Below are 21,679 nucleotides of genomic sequence, written 5' to 3'. Positions count from 1 at the left end.
TTTGTTTTTAAAGCAATACAAAACATAATTCATTTCTTTTTTATTCTAATATTATTTGATATACGACTATTAGTAAAGAAATTAAAATTATTGATATTCTATATTTAAAAGAAAATATATTAAAGAAAATGTCAGCTTGACGCCTTTGTGGTCGTTCCTTTGATTAATATCTTTTTGTAACTTTGAAAAAATAGGTATTTTAAATAATACATTTTTTTTTTACATATGGAAAAATCGTTATTCATATTTTTTATAAAAAAAATTAGGAGGGTATTGCAAAATCGGGATGAAACAAAGAAAAAGAAAGATTGAACCGACTACGTAACTAATAAAGGTATAACGCTAAAAAAAATACTAACCGTTGTAAATGTCAGTTCGACCCTCGGAATCTCTCAGGAAACTGGTGCCTGAAGTCGACAAAAAGGTTGGTGACGAATAAAAGAGATGGAGTTTGGCAAGAATTCCTAAGAAACCAGAATCAAATGGAGTTTTGCCAAGTTCAATTTCAAAGTCAAACGACTTAAATATTAAATTGTGAAAAAATATATCTTAAGTGTGCTCAGATTATTTGTGTTCACTGACATTAATATGTAATTATGTTTAGTAAAAAATTGTTTCAAATTGTATGTTTTTAAACAATATTTTAAAAAACTTCTTAAAACTTTTCTTGTCATAATTGATGGGTTTGCAAATAAATTTACATTAATGATGTCAGGAAAACGCCAGAACAGGCGCCATTATAGAACTGGAAATTCGTCGCCTCAAACTGGAGGCAACATTCTCCGATCGATTTTAAATATTTACAAGTTGAATAAAATGTTTCATTCACAACTAATTAATAAAACGAGGACTTTACTGCTCACTAATATCGATTTTATGGTTTCCTTCATCCCATTCAAACAGAAACATTTATTCAGACAGACTGTTGAATACATTTTACGGAACTGATGACATTTGTTATAAGTTGGTGCATTTTAGACATCTCGCGAGAAATAGGTAAACAACACTGTTGTTTTATGTGTGTGTTAATCACATTATATATATATGAATCTAGAATGCCGCTTCCAGTTCGAGGCGGCGAATTTACAGTTATCGCAGTAGCGCTGGTTCTTCCGTTTTTCTTCCACAAAAAATATCAAACTTGTTTTAAAAAAGCCAGAAAAACTTCAGATATTTTAATGTAGACCACCAGAAGAATGGATTTCCACCAGTCTAGCAAACCCGACACGCAGAAACGCGACGGGATGAATGTAGAAAGCAGACAAGGGGGACAAATCGCTGTACTGCTGGATACAACACTTCAGATAAATGAATAAGGGACAAAACGGAAATCAACTACTTCTTTGTCATTATTGTCTCCAAACGGTTTTTTTTAAAATATAAAAAAACATAGTATTTTCTGGGGGGTTTTCACCTTAATTGTGCTTATGTGTTGAAAAATTTAATTCAGAACTAATGACGATGAAAAATTAGTGGTTTTCAATAAATTGCATTTATGTTATACATCATCAAAACTTCTCCACTAGGCAATCGTACTATTAATCGTTTGTCAATATGATTTTAGCATACTCGCTTTTTGATGTACAAAACAAACATTCCCGTAAGACAGTTATCCCAACGTAAGTATATCGGAAGTTCAACCCTTAGATATTTTTTGTACAAAATGCGTTTTTTCAATTTAAAAAGAAAGATGATTTTTTTTCGGTTACGAATTGTGAACGCCCTTATAAATATACACCCTGGGATTCATTGTTAAACAAACATGCCCACCAAGTGATTTCGAGACTTAAAAAAATGATTTTATGAATGAATAACGAATTCAAATACGTTTATAGATAACAATCACAGGTGTCACGTTTCATTCACCTGTGAGAGAGGCGCTAGAAGGATTACTCCACCTTAAATGAAACCTTCTAACATTATATAAGCATTCAGGGATACTTTTTTAAAACTTACTGATCAATATACATCATAAACAATAGAGAAAACAAAACATACACAATGAATTCATAATAACTAAAAATAATTCGGAAATAAAAACGTTGCCAGAAAAGTTCGAAAAGTAGTTAAACATCCACAAATTGTTAATTCTATCCTAATTAGGTCGCTTGTATTTTTTTCCACTATGATGAAAAATTTTCAATTTTTAGCTCATAAATTTAAGACGGATAGTGTTTAAAATGTCAAATTACTTATATGATTCTAGGTCGTATGTGTTTGATTCATTTTGATAAACGTGAATAATGTTCTAAGGTATAAATTAACATTTTGCGAAGGTCTGCAGATTTGTTAACCCGTACATAATATCATTATACCCCCGCTCCGAAGGAGAGGGGGTATACTGTTTTACCCTTGTGTGTCTGTCTGTCTGTCCGTCCGTAACAAAAATTTCTGTCGCATTTATCTCAGCAACTATTTATCGCAGATGCTTGAAATTTTTACACAGTGTTTGTTAAGGCATGCCATATCGTGGGATATATTTTTGTACCAATCGGACGTCAACTTCCTGTTAAATGACGACTTTACTTATTTTTTAGCCAAAATTTTAAAACAAATTTTCGTCAAAGATTTCTCAGAAATTTTTAATCGCAGATGCTTGAAATTTTTACACAATATTTGTATAGGCATGCCATATCGTGGGATATATTTTTGTACCAATCGGATGTCAACTTCCTGTTAAATGAGTACTTTGTTTATTTTAGCCAAAATTTTTAAACAAATTTTCCCCAAAGATTTCTCAGCAGCTTTTTATCGCAGATGCTTGAAATTTTAACACACTATTTGTTTAGGCATGCCATATTGTGGGATATACTTCTGTACCAATCGGATGCCAGCTTTCTTTTAAATGTCGACTTTGCTTATTTTGCATATTCACATCAGAGCGGGGGTATCACTAGTGAGCATTGGCTCACAGATATCTTGTTTTTTCTCCATTTTGAACGAAGGTCTCAAACCAATACAATTCCAAAGGTTCACTACAAATCATGGTAGAGACAAATTAAATCCCTATATTCCCGTTCGATTTTAAAGATTTCCTGCCAGCAACAGTGACTGTATGTTTTATAAGATAAAAAAACAACAACATGTTAAACAGTAAAATACATGCTTGATTTGGCCTCGTGAAGCAATGCTAATGAAATATTTTTTTTTTTTTTTTTTTTTACTCTCAAGAAACATAATAAATAAATACAATACAGTTTTTTAAATATTCTTTCACGCGTGCTCACTCTCTCACACTCAATCTAATTGGTAGAGGCTGCTTAAATTAAAAAAAATAACAAAAGAATTACCCCCCCCCCCCAAAAAAAAAAAACAAAAAAAAAAAAAAAAAAAAAACATAACTAGATGCAATCTCGTTGCGAGCAACGAGAGGTCTTCCGTTTGAATGGACCTTAAAAAGGCTGTCGAGATAGTTTCTTTTATTTCTCAACACCTTCTAAAATTCTAGTAAGCCTCTCTAAAGATTTCAACAGACATATCTTAATTCTACAACAGGGCGCTATTACTGTGATTTATGATAAAATTCAAACGGAAATTAGTAAAATTCACAATTTTAGAGATAATATTTTCAATCGAAACAAAATTAAGGGGAAAAAAAGAGTCGGCACTCGGAGATTGAACCTGGGTCGTCCGGACAAAAGTGTTACACTCTAACGTGGATAGATTTTAGAACAAAAATACATATTCTCCATTCATTATAGGGTCTGTATGGTAACATGACTGAAAAAATATTTTAAAACAAGAAAAGGTGAAAAAAAAAATGAATTTTGTGTCTTTCAATGACGACCGGAAGTTACGATGGACTTTCGGAGTGTGAAGGGCACTGCGGATAAAGAGTAATAATCATCAGTGAAATTTTTAACTTTCTAATTGAAATTTTTTGAAAAAAATCGTGATCAAACAAAAACATGAAATCTTTGATACATATATCTCGGGACCGGAAGTGACGATCAAAAAATTTAAATAGACATACTGTGGTTTCATCAATATTCGTTGAATACCAATTTTCGTGGATTTCGTTGTTAAGTTTATCCATGAAAATAAATGTTCACTGAAGTGCAATTTCTACTAACAGTTTGTATTGATAGTGTCATTGGCCACGAATTTACGTATCCTTGAAACTGTGATTTTCACTTTAACCACAAAAATTGATACCCTTGAATATTAATGAAACCACAGTACATGTATATTTATACTGGACAAAAAGCGCTATCATTGTGATTAATAATTTTCATAAAATTAAAACAGAAAATCGATCGTTTTAAAGATAAAATCGTAAATCGCTGAAAATTTGAAAGTTCCACCTTTGGGACTTTTAAATACACATCGGGTGCAACCGGTCAACAGGGGTTTCTTACTCATCCTAGGTACTTGATATTGATTTTTATAATGATGTTTATAGTATTAACATTAAGTACATAGAGAAGAATGCACCAGGTCGCTATAAACTACATTTGTATTATGTGTGTGTGTGTGTGAGAGAGAGAGAGAGAGAGAGAGAGAGAGAGAGAGAGAGAGATTAATTAATCATGTATGTAGTTCTTTGTAAATAATTATAAACTTAAGATTTTAACCATTTCTGTGCCACAGGGCCTATTTGGGCCTATTTGAATATCTACGTTAAGTGCCACAGGGCCTATTTGGGCCTATGGCAATTTGAAAAAAATATACATTAAAATAAAAAAAAATATTAAATATATTCAGGTTCTGTTTTTCATTAATGATTTTTTTAATTTGTATCAATATACATCGTATGATCTATGTGTCTATTGAAATACTGCTGATAACGTCACAACGTAAAAAATGACATCATAATAATAACGTCACTACGTCACACAGCGCCAACTCGTTGTCTGCGTTTTACCATAGGTGGCGTATGGTTTTTGTGAATAGATCCCCATGAATTTTCCGTCAGAACCGGAAAATAATATATGTCCTAATGCACAACCTGGACCAAAGGAAATGTCCCTCCCCCACAAGAGCAAAACCGATCTTACTTTTTCCTACTCTGCCATATAAACCTGGGGCTCGTTTAACATAACTGACTTTTGACTAAAATCTATCTTAAGACCAAATATTTTTCACAAGATCTCACCATAGCTCATAAAATTGTCATATCTCAGGATAATCTTAAAAACTGTCAAAATAAAGGTCTTAAGTCCAACTTTTACATGGCGAGAGCTAATACTTTAGTCCACAACCAAAGGCCGAGTATAATTCGAGTGTGTGCGACTTTTTACTTTCATGCTGCCGTTAGTGCTGATTAAAAAATCAAATAAAACACATCAATAATATTCTTGCATTTTTTAAAATTTAAAACATAAATCGGGTAAAAAGCTACCGCAGACAGCATCGTTCTCTGGTATTGTATATTATGAAGGAGATCGAGAGAATATGAATCGCTTGAAGGAGACCGTGTTGTTTTTTTTACTTAGAATTAAAATATTGACAGAGCACCAAAGGAAGCATGTACTTTTTATTTATTTTTTTTTCATTCAGAGTTAATTAATGAACGGCAATATAAACTGCGATATGTCAAATAAGGAGGAATGGGGCACTGAAAAATTACTTTGCTATGATCCTAGAACAAATTTTTAGCCAGATTATCAACATTAAAAAAATTTCCATCTGGTGACATTTTACGGTAGTTTTCATGCATGTGAAAGAACAAAACTGAATCTTTGGACAGAAAAACCAAGAACTGCATGATATGGTGATACTTCTTCGACCGTGTTCGAGATCAAGACTTTAGTGCTCACCCCCACCCCCCCCCCCCCCCGCGCGCGCTTCAAGTCCTATTGATACCTTTTTCGTATCTTCTGTTTCCTTCTTCAGAGCATTTCAAACAGAGATATTCTTTCTTGAAACTAAATTTCAATTGTGTCTCTAAAACTGGATACCGCACATCATAGACATTTAATTTTTACATGGATGGTTCGGTCCGCACGGACAGTTTATGTATGATTTTAGTATATAAAATATATCAATGTTTTAATCACAAAATTTTATTATTATTATTGTTTAGACAACTCAGTTGGTCAAGCGGATTTAATCACTAAAAAACTGCAAGATCACATATTGGTAAAAAAAAAAAACTCCTTAGCTCGAATCGAGATATAGAATCGTAAATGTTTTGCATTTCATAACTGTTATATTTCATCATATGATGATGAACTAGGTGTAATTGTTAACTTTCTTAGGTCTATATTGTTTTTGATTCTTTGAATATTAGAACTATAATATAAATCACAATCGTAGTTGTATCGATAAATAAGCTAAGATATTAGAGACCATTAAGAACAAAATTATACATCTTTTTCCGAGACGCGAATGAAAACGTTTACAACTGACGATCGTGATTGTCAATATTACACGTATGATGTGGTTAAAGTTTTTACTTTGTATGGAATAAAATGTAAAAATTAAGATAGTGTTCACCTGTCCGAGAAAAGGAAGATTTTAAAACATACGAATAATTTAATTTTTATTTCAATTTTATAGAACATTTTATAAAAGCAATTAATCAAATTTCGGACACTGCATCTACAAAAATGAACACAAAAATGGCTCATCATAATTAAAAATGTATCATGATAAGTGGTCAATCCCGCGCCTGTGCAGGATGTCATTTTGTTATTTCAAAATAAAAGGATTCATTCTTATCACATGTAGGAGGTAATAATTTGGTCGGGGCATTATCAACCCCCCCCCCCCCCAAAAAAAAAAAACAAAAAAAAAACAACCGAAGGGCTTTCTGATAGATTTGAATAACGCCCTGACCGAAATTATCATCCCAAAATATTTAAAGAATGATTCTTTGTTACTTATTTCTATCGAATTTTCAGTAATTGTATAATTAGATATTTTAATAAACATAATTAAACTTCGCTTGGGCCAAAAATTTTACGTCGTTTTAATTAATTGGACTCTAGTATAAAATTGATATCACAAGCAAATTCAAGGCATTGAAAAATATATACTGTACAAATAAGAGACTATATTAAGACATAAGCACAAAACTAGGTCATTAATCAATTTAGATTTTTACTGATATTTCGTGACGATGTATGATAAGGTTTTAAAAGAAATTGTATTTAGATAATCAACGAAACACTTTCCGACTGGCATTGATTCCATAAAAACATTCAGCAAAACATGTCCAACATGTGACAATAACAGACAGTGTGAATGTAAGGTCAGGGACGTTATTCAAGGTGATAGCGGGTATACGATTTCTGATTTTGCCAAAGCTGTTGTCATATCGTGGTCGGAAAATACTAAGTATTTCTGCGAGATTGATCAGCATATATTAACACATGACCAAAAATTAAATCACAGATTTATTGCAAATAGTATTACTGAAGAAAAAACATGATTTCACTTTATAGTCCATTATGAAAAATTAGAAATAAAATTTACACTAACTGTAAACGGTACATGTAACAGGCCTGTAGTTGACAAAAGAACCATGAGCACTTTAGCGTAACTTTCTGATGTGATTGTTTAGCATTATAATTTAGGGAAATTATTACCTCATCACATTTAAAGAATGATTCCTTATTTTCTATATTTATTTTATTTATATTAAGAACATTTACCAACATTTTAAAACCGCATTTTTTCTTGAAGCACATGCTATGTATCGCTACGCGGCGCAACCAATACTGCTTGTCGGCTTTGCAATGAAACGCACCCATATTAATTTGTGTCGCTCATCTTTTAGGAAATTAATGAGTAATAGGCTTCAAAATTGATTCGTAATGTTATCACAGTTGAAAATGTGAATACAGTTGAACTTCGATATCTCGAACACTGATATCTCGAATACAATGGATATGTTGAAGTTAATTCAATAATTGTAAGTCCTAACAACGTATTTTAAAAGCATTTTACCCTCGATATCTCGAATACTCTGATATCTTAAAGTTTTTAAACAGTTCCACCTAGTTCGAGATAACGAATTTGACTGAAAATAGGGAAAAACGTTATTTAAGAATACATTTTATAAAGACATTCATTAAAAATTTTGTTGAAAAATAAATTCGTCGTAAGAAAATGTATGACAAAAAACCTTTTGGTCAAAATCTGCATTCGATTAATAATATATGTAAATGTTACTGAACGCAGGTAACACAAGTTAACTTGCAGTTTAGGCAATATTAATCGCACTAGGTGCTAATATACACTATTTTTAAGATTAATAACATTTTGTACTGTTCCAAAAATCGTTTTAAAAGATCTAATCCTATGAATATTTCAATTGAAATCCTATGTTTACATGTTTTGACATAACTATTTTCACTGTTTTATTTTTTCTCACAATCAAACATTTTGTCATATGTTTGTTTATTTGTAAAGTGTTTCAATAGCCTTTTTTATATTTCCCTATATCAAAACCTAAAGGGTCTGTTAAAAATGTAAACATCTTTTAAGTTATGGCAAAATAGCCCTACAAGCAACATTGAAAAGTGGCATCGAACAAGGAGATATTGCGCCATTGGATGTTTATTTATTATAATATAATTTTATAAAATTTAAAATAAAATAGAAAATATTAGTTCCACTGAATGTGACGTAATTGTGAAAAATCTCATATAATTAATCTTGAGAAGATCATACCTTTGGTCATACAAATTAACCTACATCACCTTCTACATACATTGTGCATCTACATATGAAAATGTCTGGTATATTACCATGAACAATGACGCCCAAGACTCAAAATAATGATGAGAGTGCCAAAAAGATATTACTATATACAGTATTACAAATAGTTAACCTTCTAGCAGACCTCATACATATTGGACAATCAGGGTTCAATGCCAGCAACCAAACTCATACACATAATACATTTGTAGTTATAGTTATATTTCTATAGGCCACAAAAAGAGACAACTGACATAATAAGAGATTATCAGAAATTATGGAAATAAAACTTTGCAATGCATCAATAATTTAAATGCTAAAATGACTATTTCTAACCAGTTGTATAATCAATCTATATCTACACGTATTCTAATATAACTTAACAGATATAGAAAAAAATATATATTGTCATGCCTATCCATTATCAAGTGTTAAAGTGTAACAGCAAGATATCTGTGAGCTAATGCTTACTCGTGTTACCCCGCTCTGATGTGAATATGCAAAAAAAGACATTTAACAGAAAGCTGGCATCCGATTGGTACAGAAATATATCCCACAATATGGCATGCCTAAACAAATAGTGTGTTAAAATTTCAAGCATCTGCGATAAATAACTGCTGAGAAATCTTTGACGAAAATTTGTTTGACAATTTTGGCTAAAAATAAACAAAGTACTCATTAAAAAGGAAGTTGACGTCCGATTGGTACAAAATATATCCCACGATATAGCATGCCTATACAAATACTGTGTAAAAATTTCAAGCATCTGCGATAAACAGTTGCTGAGAATTCTTTGACAAAAATTTGTTTAAACATTTTTGCTTAAAATATACAAAGTCGTCATTTAACAGGAAGTTGACGTCTGATTGGTACAAAAATATACCCCACGATATGGCATGCCTATACAAATATTGTGTAAAAATTTCAAGCATCTGCGATAAATAGTTGCTGAGATAAATGCGACAAAAATGTTTGTTACTGACGGACAGACAGACACACCTTTTGTTGTTTTCTTCATCTTTCTGTCAGAAGGGTATGTAAGAAATGGGGGGGGGGGGGGGGGGCAGCTGCATTGATATATGGCATGATAAATATATTTTATATAGAAATTTATGTATAATAGCTATATGTATGCCCATTTCCCTCATTATAATTTTAATCAAAATAATTTCTAACTTCATATTTATTCTTTTTCATGTACATGTAATATATACATAATTATGTAATCTAAGAGAGAGAGAGAGAGAGAGAGAGAGAGAGAGAGATCAGGCTTAATTACCTTCTTCTCTCCTTTCATGCCTTAAAAGGAACCAAATTAGCCCATTTATCTGCCTTGGTATTTTAAAAAAAAATGAGCACGGAATAAAAAATACTATAGTATGTGACCTTTTGGCATCTGATTTTCATTTCCCGAAACAATCGCAACATCCCGGGCCTCTCCGGTAGAGCAAGGAAAACATAATTTTTTTTTCAGAATGTCCTCGCAATCAACTGCCCCTCTTTTCCTATTCTCGCATATCAGACAGATATTGCCAGTCTAGAAATCAATAACTCAATAATAGTCCTATCTATCATATTAAACCGCCTTTCCCCTGTTAAAATTTGGTGGTGTCATGTAGAGTCAGATTAATTTCCCGACAACATGCCGACCTGAAAATGAAAGTAAAAGTAGGGAATGTTTTCTTTAGTCTCGCTTACTCCAGACTCTCGCTCTCGAGAACGAGAGTCTGGGGTAAGCGAGACTGTTTTCTTCAATTCTCTCTTTCAAATGATATTTTTTCTACAAATCCTATTTTCTGACATGTGTCAAGCACTCTGATTTAAAACGTCACAATAAAAATATAATATAAATGAGATATACCATATAAGCAATCGGAACATCGTTCGGCCTTTTCCGTCAATTCGAGACTTGAACCCGATTGATCATACAAGGTAGGCGTCATGTTTTGACACGTGATTTTTCTTTCCCGCCAAATTGTCAGAATCGTCAAAATGGCTGCGCCTAAAAAAACCAAGTTAGACGAGCAATCAATAGAAGTAGAGGATTACGTTCACAACGTCTCTCCAATGAAAGTGTCTAGAAATAACAACAACTACTTTAACACAATATTTCAGGAGGATAAATACATCGATCTTATATGTTTTGTACAAGATTACAATTCTGTTCTGAAGGACATCCAGAAAACAAAGTAAGTAAATTATATTTAAATTGCCTATTTTGTGTTTAATATGTTTTACGGTGCGACCCTTTGGGCGAGCTCAGCATGTGATCAAACAATGAATTATGATAAATCAATAAATATAAAATAAATTTATAATTTTTCTACTCAAGAATAAAACATTATTATTTAAACGGATAATAAACGTCATTTTGTTGGTAATTTTGTTAAAAATTCAATCACGTTCCAAATGACTCGCATATATCCATTTTTCTTAAATTTAATGATATTATATTACAATCTTCATTTATTCCTCCGTTTAAACCCATTATATAAGCTTCGAATAATGTGCGCTGAATTTATGCTTCCTGGACAAAAATTCAATTGGTCATTTGCATATTCTGATGACCTTTTGTTTGACCCTACTTCGGCCATTTCGGATGATGATGGCGGACGCCAAACCGAAGTCCAGTCGTGGAAGAAAACCCACGTTAACTGACTCTGGGCGGAAAAGAAAGAAAAAGGAAACTAACGCTTTGATAAACCGGTCGAGGGTATATGTTGGTGAACAGTACAACCGTTGGAATGAATAAAAGACGACCCTCCGGCTACAAACGCATAGTGAAGTTGCCAAAGTTCTTCTCGATCGGTATGTACATGGTGTAGTCCTTGTCAGAAATTGTATAAAATATATTAGTTCTAGCCTAAATAATGTTTCATTATTCTCGATTTGATTTGGCATGGATTTGTCCGTCGTTATACCAATATATTTGTAAAAATAACCTTCAGAGAGATTGGGAAGATTTTTCACGGATGCTGTTTACTTCGTTGGGGCCTCCCAAGGGGTAATCCTAAAAACTAAATAAGAAATTGGAAATTCAGCATTTACGAAGTTAACTCGTTGAAAATAAAATGATAAATCATTAGTTAGATATGGAAGGTAATATTTTGTTGTAGAATATGATAACTAATTTGTCTGAGGTTGGAGATCTGTAGCTCCCGGTCTGAGAAAATTCGGATGGTAGTCTAACGTTATCCAAATCACAGGAGTTTGAATTTTTATCAATAAAGCCAAAAAACTTACTTTATTGACTGACCCATGAGCTATGCGTAAACATAGCGAATGCTTACGCATAGCTCATGGGTCAGTCAATAAAGTAAGTTTTTTGGCTTTATTGATAAAAATTCAAACTCCTGTGTCCAAATGCTTTCAGCGGCAGCTAAAGTTTAATTAGTACATTTACCATTATTTTTTACAAAAGATGTAAAATAAAAAAAGGACATGTTTTATTTTAGCTCTATAATTAATAAAATGTCAGACTCGTGTTAATAGTTTACAAAACTTACTATAGTACATGTTGATTGTTCAAACCATAAATAAGCCTCGCGAATATATACAGCATTTCAACTTGTTGAATAAAGCAAATATAAAATCACACAATATAGATATCCTCTATCTCTGTTCAAACGATCTATTTACTATAATTTAGAATTTACTATGAATAATTGTTATGCTATTCATTGGCATATCTTTTCCTTATTATTGTAATAATTTCACACTTCTCTCTTCTGAAAAAAAAAATCTGTCCGAAACAAAATTATTGTTCTATTGAAATATAAATGATTATCTTTAATTCATAAGGTATGATCAGAGTGAAAAAGATACCGAACTGCCAGTTAAACAGAAAAGCAATGCTGTTGTGGCAACTCCTGATTTGACAGCAAAACATGGTCTGACATCAACACCAGGACCTAGTCATCAACATAGTGTTCAAATTCCAATAGATGTTTCAGAGATCTCCAACACAGATACAGATAGGTAAGTAGTATGTACTTTATACATATGCAGCAAAAATTCAATATGATTAAAATCAGTCGTTGTGATATGCTACCGCTTTTGAGAGCGATAGTGTATCAGAACAGCTGATTTTAATCAAATTGAGCAAAAATTAATTCATGTGCAAGTCAGAGACAAAAATTTCTACAATTTCTTAAACCATGTTAATTATATATATATATATATATATATATATATATATATATATATATATATATATATATATATATATATATATATTTCTTTTTGGGGAGTTGATTTTAATCAACTCTCCTATGCAGTTACTCTGGCAAACCAGAAGTGAAACAGTGTTTGGACCTAAGCACAAATCATCACCGCTGACAAGACTTAGTTCTTGAAATTAATAGAAAAATTTAAAGTGATGTATGCTGAAGCATTGTTTTTCAGGAAACTTATCAATAAACACTTTGAAAATAGTCAGATTTTATATACCCGGTAATACGAACAAATAAGATATATTTTTATAGTCTCATGTATTCCTACGCCAGATTTTAATATGGCCTCGTTCAACCAAACGCTCGGCTGTCTCCATAAATCTCTGAGAAGCAGAAAGGCTCTTTTGCTTGTCAAAGATTAATGGAGACGGCCGAGCGTCTGGTTGAATGGGACTAGAATTCGATATCAATAGTGCTTGGATCCATAAAATTTTTAGAATTGCTTCGATTACTTATAGCGAGCGCAGCTCACTGGTGTGCAGCGCCGGCTCGAAGCGAGCTCTACCGGCAAGGCGTGTGTGAATAGAAAATTCGGACTAGTTGCACATTCATTCAACGGATTTTTTTGGTGTCAGTAAATCGGACCAGTAATGCATTGTTTTAATCGTCCCAGTAGTTCCCTGTAATTATGGTTTCCCATTTCACACTCTCACGAGAACAAGATAAAAGACTGTGTACATGCATATTGTAAATAAACTGCCGACACAACGCAAATTCCATTACATAAGAATAACAGAGTTATCGTCCTTTCGAGTGACGTCACAATGGATTTCTTACACATTGATCCGACAGAATTTTTCGGCGTCAGTAAATTTCGACCCACAATGCAATTCCTCAATGTTGGACGATCTCTCTAGACTGGATACCATCTCGCGAGAATCAAAGTAAAACTTTTGAGAAACAGATAAATTATGTAATTTCAAGAACATAATGCTTTTAAGTAAACAAAACAGTATATTTCGCGGAGTTATTTTTTTTAGGGTGTTTTCAAAGAGACAGACGACACTTGACCGATGTGAACTATGACGTCACAATAAGGGGAAATTACTCTAAGTAGTTATTGTAAATCTGCAGAAATATAAATACCAAAATCTTCTCAAAATCTTACAGAGCTAACGAATGGGGACATTTCTTCAAAGATAGGAAACAGCTGTAACTTGCTCTTATTTGAATGAATGCTCACATTTATTTTATTCACTATATTTACGGTAATTTCCAGGAATGTTTTTTTAAAGGGGGTGTGGCAACATCATTCAAAAATTCTTCGCAAGCAAAAAGAAAAAAATTCTCAAAATCAGGAAAATTCTAATCCGGGTGAAGAATTGGGAGTGCGTAGTATGCCTATAGCTCTTTAGCTGGTCAATAGTGTCTTTTTTTTCACTTCCATTTATTACATGCTCCCGGGGGATCCATTTTCCTTCAATGATCAGCAATTTTTTTTTTTATAGATTTGTACATTATGTTAAAATCTTTATTATTCAACAACATTTAAATTTATCCGAGATAAATTCTATATATAAATAGATAACAAAATCTTATGAATTATGAATAATGAACATTTACTGGAAAAAATAGGCATGTTTATTTTATTCTGCATTCAAATTCATTTACTTTACGTCGCTACTTTTATTTTTTTTGTTTTATCATAATTCATTATTTTATCACATGCTGCGCTCGCCCCAACGGTCGCACCGTTATACATATTACAAGTTTGAAATCTATCTTTAAATATTACACAAAATGATTCATATGGAGTTTCTCGATATTCTTGTTGTAAAAATCTAAAATTCATATAATAAAAAAGTGGGTAATTCAAATACAGACTAGAAACTAATTGCCATGCAAGATAAGTTGATTTTAAAATAAATGATAATCGACAAAATCAACTCCCATCAGTACTTCAGTACTTTGATTAAATTTTCTTCTTATTTTCAGTGATGGGGCAATATCAGGAATACAGGCATTACCAACAAAAAGGCCTAGAAAGGAAAAATCAAAGCTATCAAGCAGTTTTCTTGATCCATTTGAGTAAGTGTTAGATACCCAATTTCGTTCATTTTATTAGGCTATTAAGCATACTCGATACATTTAATGCATTTTTTTTTTTTTAGGTTGTCAATTATAGATACCGGTATATCTGAATCAGAAAGCCAAAATGAAAGCCACAGGTCTGATGAGGATTATGACCCAAGTTTTAATATCACTATAAGGTACATATACCTTTTGTGCTTTTTTACTTTGTCCTTCTTGTTAACCTCATAAGTACATTAAATATGATATTTTGTTAACTTATACATGTAATTTTTTCCAGACCAAACAATGATGATTTTAGATTCTCTAAAGATTTGCAGTGGTGTGAATGATGATGGTTCTGATGATGATGATGATGATGATGATGATGATATTATGGAAGAGGGGTGTGTGGATCCAGGCCCTGATTTGATTAAAATAACAAGTATCAACCCTGAGAAGTTGACCTCAGATCAACCATTTCTTGTTTATTACCAGTGTTTAATGCAATTGATAGATATATGCATCCAGGGAAAATGTAAGGAATGTGGATCAGATGTAGACCTGACAAAGAACATCATTGGGTCAGCATTACATTTGAAATGGGTGAGCTCATTTATCACAAGTTTTGATGATTAAGTTGAATGCAAATATTTTGTGGATTTTGATAATTACATGTATTGGTTTTATTTGGAGGTTAAATTCAAAATTGTAATTAAAATATATCATGGCCATAATTATTTTCTTTGCATTTTAAAAGGAAGATGAAAATATTATAACATTATTTAGAAGAATTCAATTTGATTTCAGACATGTAGAAAAGGACATGTTATCAAGAAATGGTGCTCGCAGCCGATATTGAATAGGAGGATGCACAGTGGGGATCTGATGTTTGCATCTGCTGTCCTGCTTTCAGGGAACAACTTTCAAAAAATTTCTTTATTTGCAAAGTTTCTGAACTTGCCCGCAATTAGCAGCACAACATTTCACAAGATTCAAAGAACATACCTCATACCATCAATTGATGACTTTTGGTTAGAAAAGCAGGAAGAAACCATCAATCTTTTTCGTGGTCAGGAATTGGTCATTCTTGGTAAATAAACTACTATTATATTATGTGTGTACATATACTTGTACTTCAAGTTAGAATATTTATTTTCAAATCTTTAAAAGTACCAGGTATTATGTTTATGTTTGCTGAAAAGGTTTAAGAATATTTCTGCTTTTTGCAGGTGATGGTAGAATGGACAGCCCTGGGCACTCGGTGCAATACTGTTCCTACACATTCATGGAATATACCACAAAGAAGATCCTTTGCATAATTACTATGGATAAAAGAATGACAGACCTAAAAAGTACAAACTTAGAGAAATCTTGCTTTGTAAAAGGACTGCAGTTTCTTCTGAACAGGGGTTTGAAAGTTGTTGAAGTTGTAACTGATGCTCACGTACAAGTTGCTTCTATCATGAGTAAGTTTCACTCAAATAATTCTTGTCTATATTAAATTCATTTTTCATAAAAATTGAACTTTTAAATTTTGAATTGATTTAATTTTAATCAGTGTTCTCTTTATATATTGTTTTTGTTTTCATTTCTCAGAAAAAGATTACCCAAATATTTGCCATTCATTTGACATCTGGCATGGTACTAAAAATTTGGGAAAGAAAATAATGTCAGTAAGTATGATCACCAAAACTAAATAAAAGCATTTCATTCATCTCTATTGATTATTCATGAAGAAAATTGATCTCCTGGTTTTTTTTTTTAGATTGGACAAGAGTCAAATAAAAAAGAATTACTGCCATGGACAAAGGATATCATGAACCATTTTTGGCATGCAGCGCAAGTTAGCGATACATATGTGACGTTCATAGTAAGTTTCTTCTTTACTTGGTCAACTATCCACTGCTACAAGTTTATGTATAAATATATTATTTTTTTTGTCAATGTTTTTCAGGGCATATGGTTTGGATTGCTTCACCATGTCACTGATGAGCATGAGTGGATTCTCTCCTACAGTGACAATGGCATAAATGCCTGTCAGCATGGTCCCCTGACTGAGGAAAGAACGAAGGGATGGCTGAAAAAGGATTCCCCTGCTCACATTGCTTTACGCCATGTTGTCATGGATAAGAGACGCTTAAATCAGATACACTACTATTTAAACTGCAGGTAAAACATGTTTAATGTTAAGCATGTTAGATTTACATGTATGTAAATGTATAGTGTTCAAACTTTTATGAATGCAATGTTCAACTTACATGATACATCTTTGTTCTATTTTTCTCTTCTTTAGGAGTACTGCTGAGCTTGAAAACTTTCAAAATTTAATTTTGGTGTATGCCTCTAAAAGATACTCGTACGGTCCACCCACGTACAGGGCACGAAATAGACTTGCAGCCTTGGATCACAACGGGCATTTGGAAAGGGAGACAAAGATTAACAAGGATGGAAGTGTTAGGTCTGTATCCAATCATTGGTCTTAGGACATTTGTAATATTTACATAGTACATGTACTGAGAACTCTATATTAACAAGCTTTTTCGACAATTTAGATTAAATACCATAATATATTATAATGTAGTTGAGAATCGTTAAACTATTACAGGTATCAGAGATCCTTCAACAAGAAAAGTGGAATATGGTCCGTCCACGAATTGAAGGAGGATAAAACTTATAATTACATCCAATCTCTGGTTGAAAAGATTGTCCGAAGAAGATTAGATGATGAAGAAGGAATGAGTGGAAATGTTGCTTTGGAAGCAGATGATCCAAGAAGAATATCGAAGACTCTGGCCCGCATTCCTCCTCCCCCAACTGCACAACTTGTGAAGGAGAGGAAGTCACGATTTGAAGATCCAGACAAAACATTAGACTATTCATGGGACTCTTGAAGTTATTTTATTATACCCCTGCTCTGAAGGAGAAAGGGGTATACTGTTTTACCTGTGTCCGTCAGTCTGTCCGTCTTTCCTTCAATCTGTGTCCGTAACAAAAATTTCTGTCGCATTTTTCTCAGCAAGCATTTATCACAGATGCTTGAAATTTTAACTTATTGTTTGTTTAGGCATGCCATATGGTGGGATATTTTTTTGTACCAATCAGACGTCAACTTCCTGTTAAATGACAACTTTGTTTATTTTGCATATTCACATTAGAGCGGGGGTATTGATAGTGAGCATTAGCTCACAGATATCTTGTTGTATAATACAATGCATGCTAAAGGACTGGATACAAATTCTTACAAAACAATATTATCATTCTATGCTGAGTATGTACTTTATATGTCACTTGAAACATAAATGAATCCATGTACATGTATGTTTGAACAAAAGCAGAAAAAAGAAGAATTAAATAACAGACTGTTAAATTTTAAAAGATGTATGAGTTTTAATCTCTAATTGATATACTGTTACACATATTTCATATACAAACATCAGTGCAATGAGATTTTAAAAGTCTGGAGTTGGTAGGGACTGCTATGCTAGTCTGCCATGCACAATCCCTGAATATTGTCCAAAAGGATCAGGAAAAGTATCTCTAATCCTCCACACGCAACAGCTTGGAATCACTCGACGATTCCCAGCACCAAGTCGGCCATGCTGCCAGAGAATGTATTGCCTGTAGGCAGTATGACGGTTACCCCTGTTCCAATCGTTGTCATTTGGAACTGCCAGGACATCTTGCCTATATGTTCTGGCAACATGAAGGATCAACTCATCTAGAACTACAAGGTCAAAATCCTACAAAGCACAATTAAAACTGATCAGCTTAAAAATTTAAATAGGGTACCATGTTATAGAGTGTGGTAAATATCAAGGATGATTAAATTTTGAGGCTAAAATTTGACTGAAAAATTAAGTATCTTGTGCACAATACATTACACATGTAGTATTGAGAAGCAAATTACTCGGATCCTGGAAAAGCAGTTCTCTGGCAATTGTCCACAGCATAGCCGTTCTGCTTCGGTTGGCATTTCTCTGCAATTCCTGCAGGAACACCAGTTTGGGCTTCCCTGGTCGGGCGATGGGTGACATCCTTGCTGCACCCTAGTCCTGCTTCCTGCCTCAAGAATATCAAACACTAAAGCTGGATACTTTTTGGTGACATCAAAGAGCAGCTCTCGCACGTTTTCTTCTGGAAGGTTATTAATGCGCTCCTGCAAATGAACCCACAATCATGTCTATGTATGATTCCAATAATTTGTTGATTTACTTACACTGGTGTCATTATTATAAATACCTTGCCTTCAATTCTGTGGATCTTTCTACTCTGGCAGTTGCTGCTATTTCAGCTCTGTTGGGGGTCTGATCTTGTCCACCACGTCCACGACTTCGACGCGTTGTCAACCCTCTACCTCTGGTCATGCGTCCTGCTCTCCTTACTCTTCTTTGACCTCTGCCTCCCTGCCCCCGTACCACTCTATCTACATCACATCTTATATGTTCCTCTTCAGATGTCTGCAGCATCCATGCCATTGTTTATTTTAATTTTTATATGATATAGGCCTAATAATCAGTCAACGGGATTACAATATTCTTTTTATGGGATATCAAAACTAAAATGTTAGTTATAAAAAAAAATTAGGCCTTGTGTCAAGTCAAATCTACAAAAATATACAAGTTGTTTTAATATGCTTCAATTTATCAATTCACTTTTTTCATACAGACTGATACAATATGTATTCAAATATTTCGCCATAACCAATGAGTCAGGTAATGCATAAATGACATGTCAAATCACAGGCACCTGAATTTATATCGATCAGTTGCTCAACAATAAGCCCAATATAAATAAAACTCTACCTCATATATATATATTTATTTTTATGTATTTATATATTTATAGAGGAGGTACGATTTTTTTATGTTTGGCTTATTGAGCGACTGATTGATAAAAATTCAGGTACTTGTGGTCAAATTATCGTATTGTTTTATATTACAGTTTCCCCGTTTTGGGCCCCTTTGAAGGGTGAGAAACACAAGACCCGTTTTCTAAGCAATTAAATTTTATTTACCGCTTCACTGAATGTTTATTGTATCACATATATTGCCTACTTACATTACAGATGTTTTTATACAATGTTTCATTCAAAAAACTTTTTAAAACTCACATTTTCGTCATCGGTGTCCATGCTTGCAGACATTCGGTAATCTTCGTTGTCAGCAGCGCGCGCGCGACGAAGCATCTTCGGAACTAACGACGGTAGTTAATTACGTAAACCAGATTGGTTTTATTTACACTTAAAACTATAATATATCGAAATAAGTTATGTGTTTTAACCTTAAAATTGTCAATTTTTGTTATTGTTATACGTAAGGAAAAACGTATGTAATGCTTTTGGGCACTAAAAATTGTATTGATTTGAGCTTTAATATCCCTTTAAATGCATATATGAGACTCCTCGACAAGTTTGTGTATGGGTGACCGTTAAGGCCAATTGACCTCTTGTTTCTTTTTCCTTTTAGTTTTTTTTAAAGAAATAATATTATTTTTAGATCCAATTTTTTTTAAAATACAGAAAGCATTTTTTGTTTACAATTTTATTTAATAAAACAATAATCACAGTAACAACACATATTTTTTTTATGAAACACAGTTACAATAAGCTTAGAACCCCTTTGCATGTTATTGACAATCAGTGTTGATAAATACAAATAAGAGCAGTCCTTTGATGTAGAAGTTTTTAATTTTACCAACGGTTTTTTCTCCTCACACTTGCATGTTGCCAGGGCCGTCACATCACTATATGGTACAAGGACAGGGTCCTTCTTAATTGGGAAAAATCATCGACATTTTTGTTAAATTTGGAAAAATTTAATACACATAATGATTATTATTCTCTCCAACAAAACAACAGAACACATTTGATCATGAAAGCCATTTATTACTTAAAATTCCACTGCCCTAAGTTGACCAGCACAGATAGTTCATAAATGAAAATATTAGTTCGACACCAGCTGTAGAGGTTGCGATGAGAGCTGCCAAAGACACCGGGTAAACAATAGCGGGATATGTCATCTGCAAAAGTGGGTCAGCATGTGAAGTCCTCAAGAGAAGTAGAGGATCTGCCAGTTCTTCTTGAGATGCTCTTTGCCTGTAAATGTTGTTAAATGAGATATACAAGTAAAGCTTTCAAAACTAATAAAGATTTTATGAAAGCAATCTGTGTTACTGTTTTTGATTGTTGATAATTAAAAACCTATTCATAAAAATATCTCAACACAGCTAGCCTAAATATCAAACTTAAATAGGTTTTTTTCTTACATAAGAAGTTTATTTCATACCCTGTCTTAGTCAAATGAAAACAACACAAATGACATGGTCCATCATATAATAATATGATATTCAACAGGTAACTGTAAAAAAATGTAACTATTTGTTAGCAGAAACAAAACTGAACAAAAAGAAAAGATAAGGTTTCCTCAAGAGTAAAACAAAACACAATTTGATAAATGATAACAGAAACAAAGTAAATGATAACATTAATATACTATAACATAATCAGAAACATAATTCAAAATTTTGAAACAGTGCATGCAAAAAACCTTGAAAGGAACAAGTAATGCTTAAATGCAGAAAACTGCTGTTGAATAATGTCGTGTTGAAAATCCTTGAAATTGGTCCTCTAGTGGTCCAATAATGGGCAACAAGTTAACCAATATCCTCTGTAAGACTTGAGATCCAAGAATAACTCCAGATGTGTATTAAAATATGTATTAAATGAAAATAATGATGAAAATACAAAGTATGACAAAGATGATATATCCGACAGACGGACACACTTGCAC

At 32.8% G+C, this 21,679-nt stretch overlaps 2 protein-coding genes across 2 annotated transcripts in view; one reads left to right on the top strand and one right to left on the bottom strand.

Moving 5' to 3' along the window:
- Positions 1-18,266, top strand: part of LOC128173527 (uncharacterized) — a 145,470-nt gene extending 127,204 nt beyond the window's left edge. The window contains exons 7-13 of the mRNA XM_052839232.1: positions 15,699-15,981; positions 16,121-16,357; positions 16,488-16,564; positions 16,657-16,761; positions 16,846-17,060; positions 17,185-17,349; positions 17,497-18,266. Of these exons, the coding sequence (XP_052695192.1) occupies positions 15,699-15,981; positions 16,121-16,357; positions 16,488-16,564; positions 16,657-16,761; positions 16,846-17,060; positions 17,185-17,349; positions 17,497-17,782 (1,368 nt within the window). The 3' untranslated portion in view covers positions 17,783-18,266. The remainder of the gene's footprint in view (positions 1-15,698; positions 15,982-16,120; positions 16,358-16,487; positions 16,565-16,656; positions 16,762-16,845; positions 17,061-17,184; positions 17,350-17,496) is intronic.
- Positions 18,267-18,353: 87 nt separating this feature from the next.
- LOC128173590 (uncharacterized) lies at positions 18,354-20,267 on the bottom strand. Its single transcript, XM_052839286.1, has 4 exons — positions 20,002-20,267; positions 19,136-19,348; positions 18,799-19,047; positions 18,354-18,631 (listed from the first exon to the last, which is right to left on the bottom strand). The coding sequence occupies exons 1-4, from the start codon at positions 20,074-20,076 to the stop codon at positions 18,368-18,370; spliced, it is 801 nt and encodes a 266-aa protein (XP_052695246.1). The 5' UTR covers positions 20,077-20,267; the 3' UTR covers positions 18,354-18,367.
- Positions 20,268-21,679: the final 1,412 nt, after the last annotated feature.

Source organism: Crassostrea angulata, chromosome 2, assembly GCF_025612915.1.
Source record: "Crassostrea angulata isolate pt1a10 chromosome 2, ASM2561291v2, whole genome shotgun sequence".
In the NCBI taxonomy this organism is placed as follows: domain Eukaryota; kingdom Metazoa; phylum Mollusca; class Bivalvia; order Ostreida; family Ostreidae; genus Magallana; species Magallana angulata.
The sequence above is the reverse complement of the archived record's forward strand: the minus strand, read 5'-3'. Positions and strand labels throughout refer to the sequence as shown.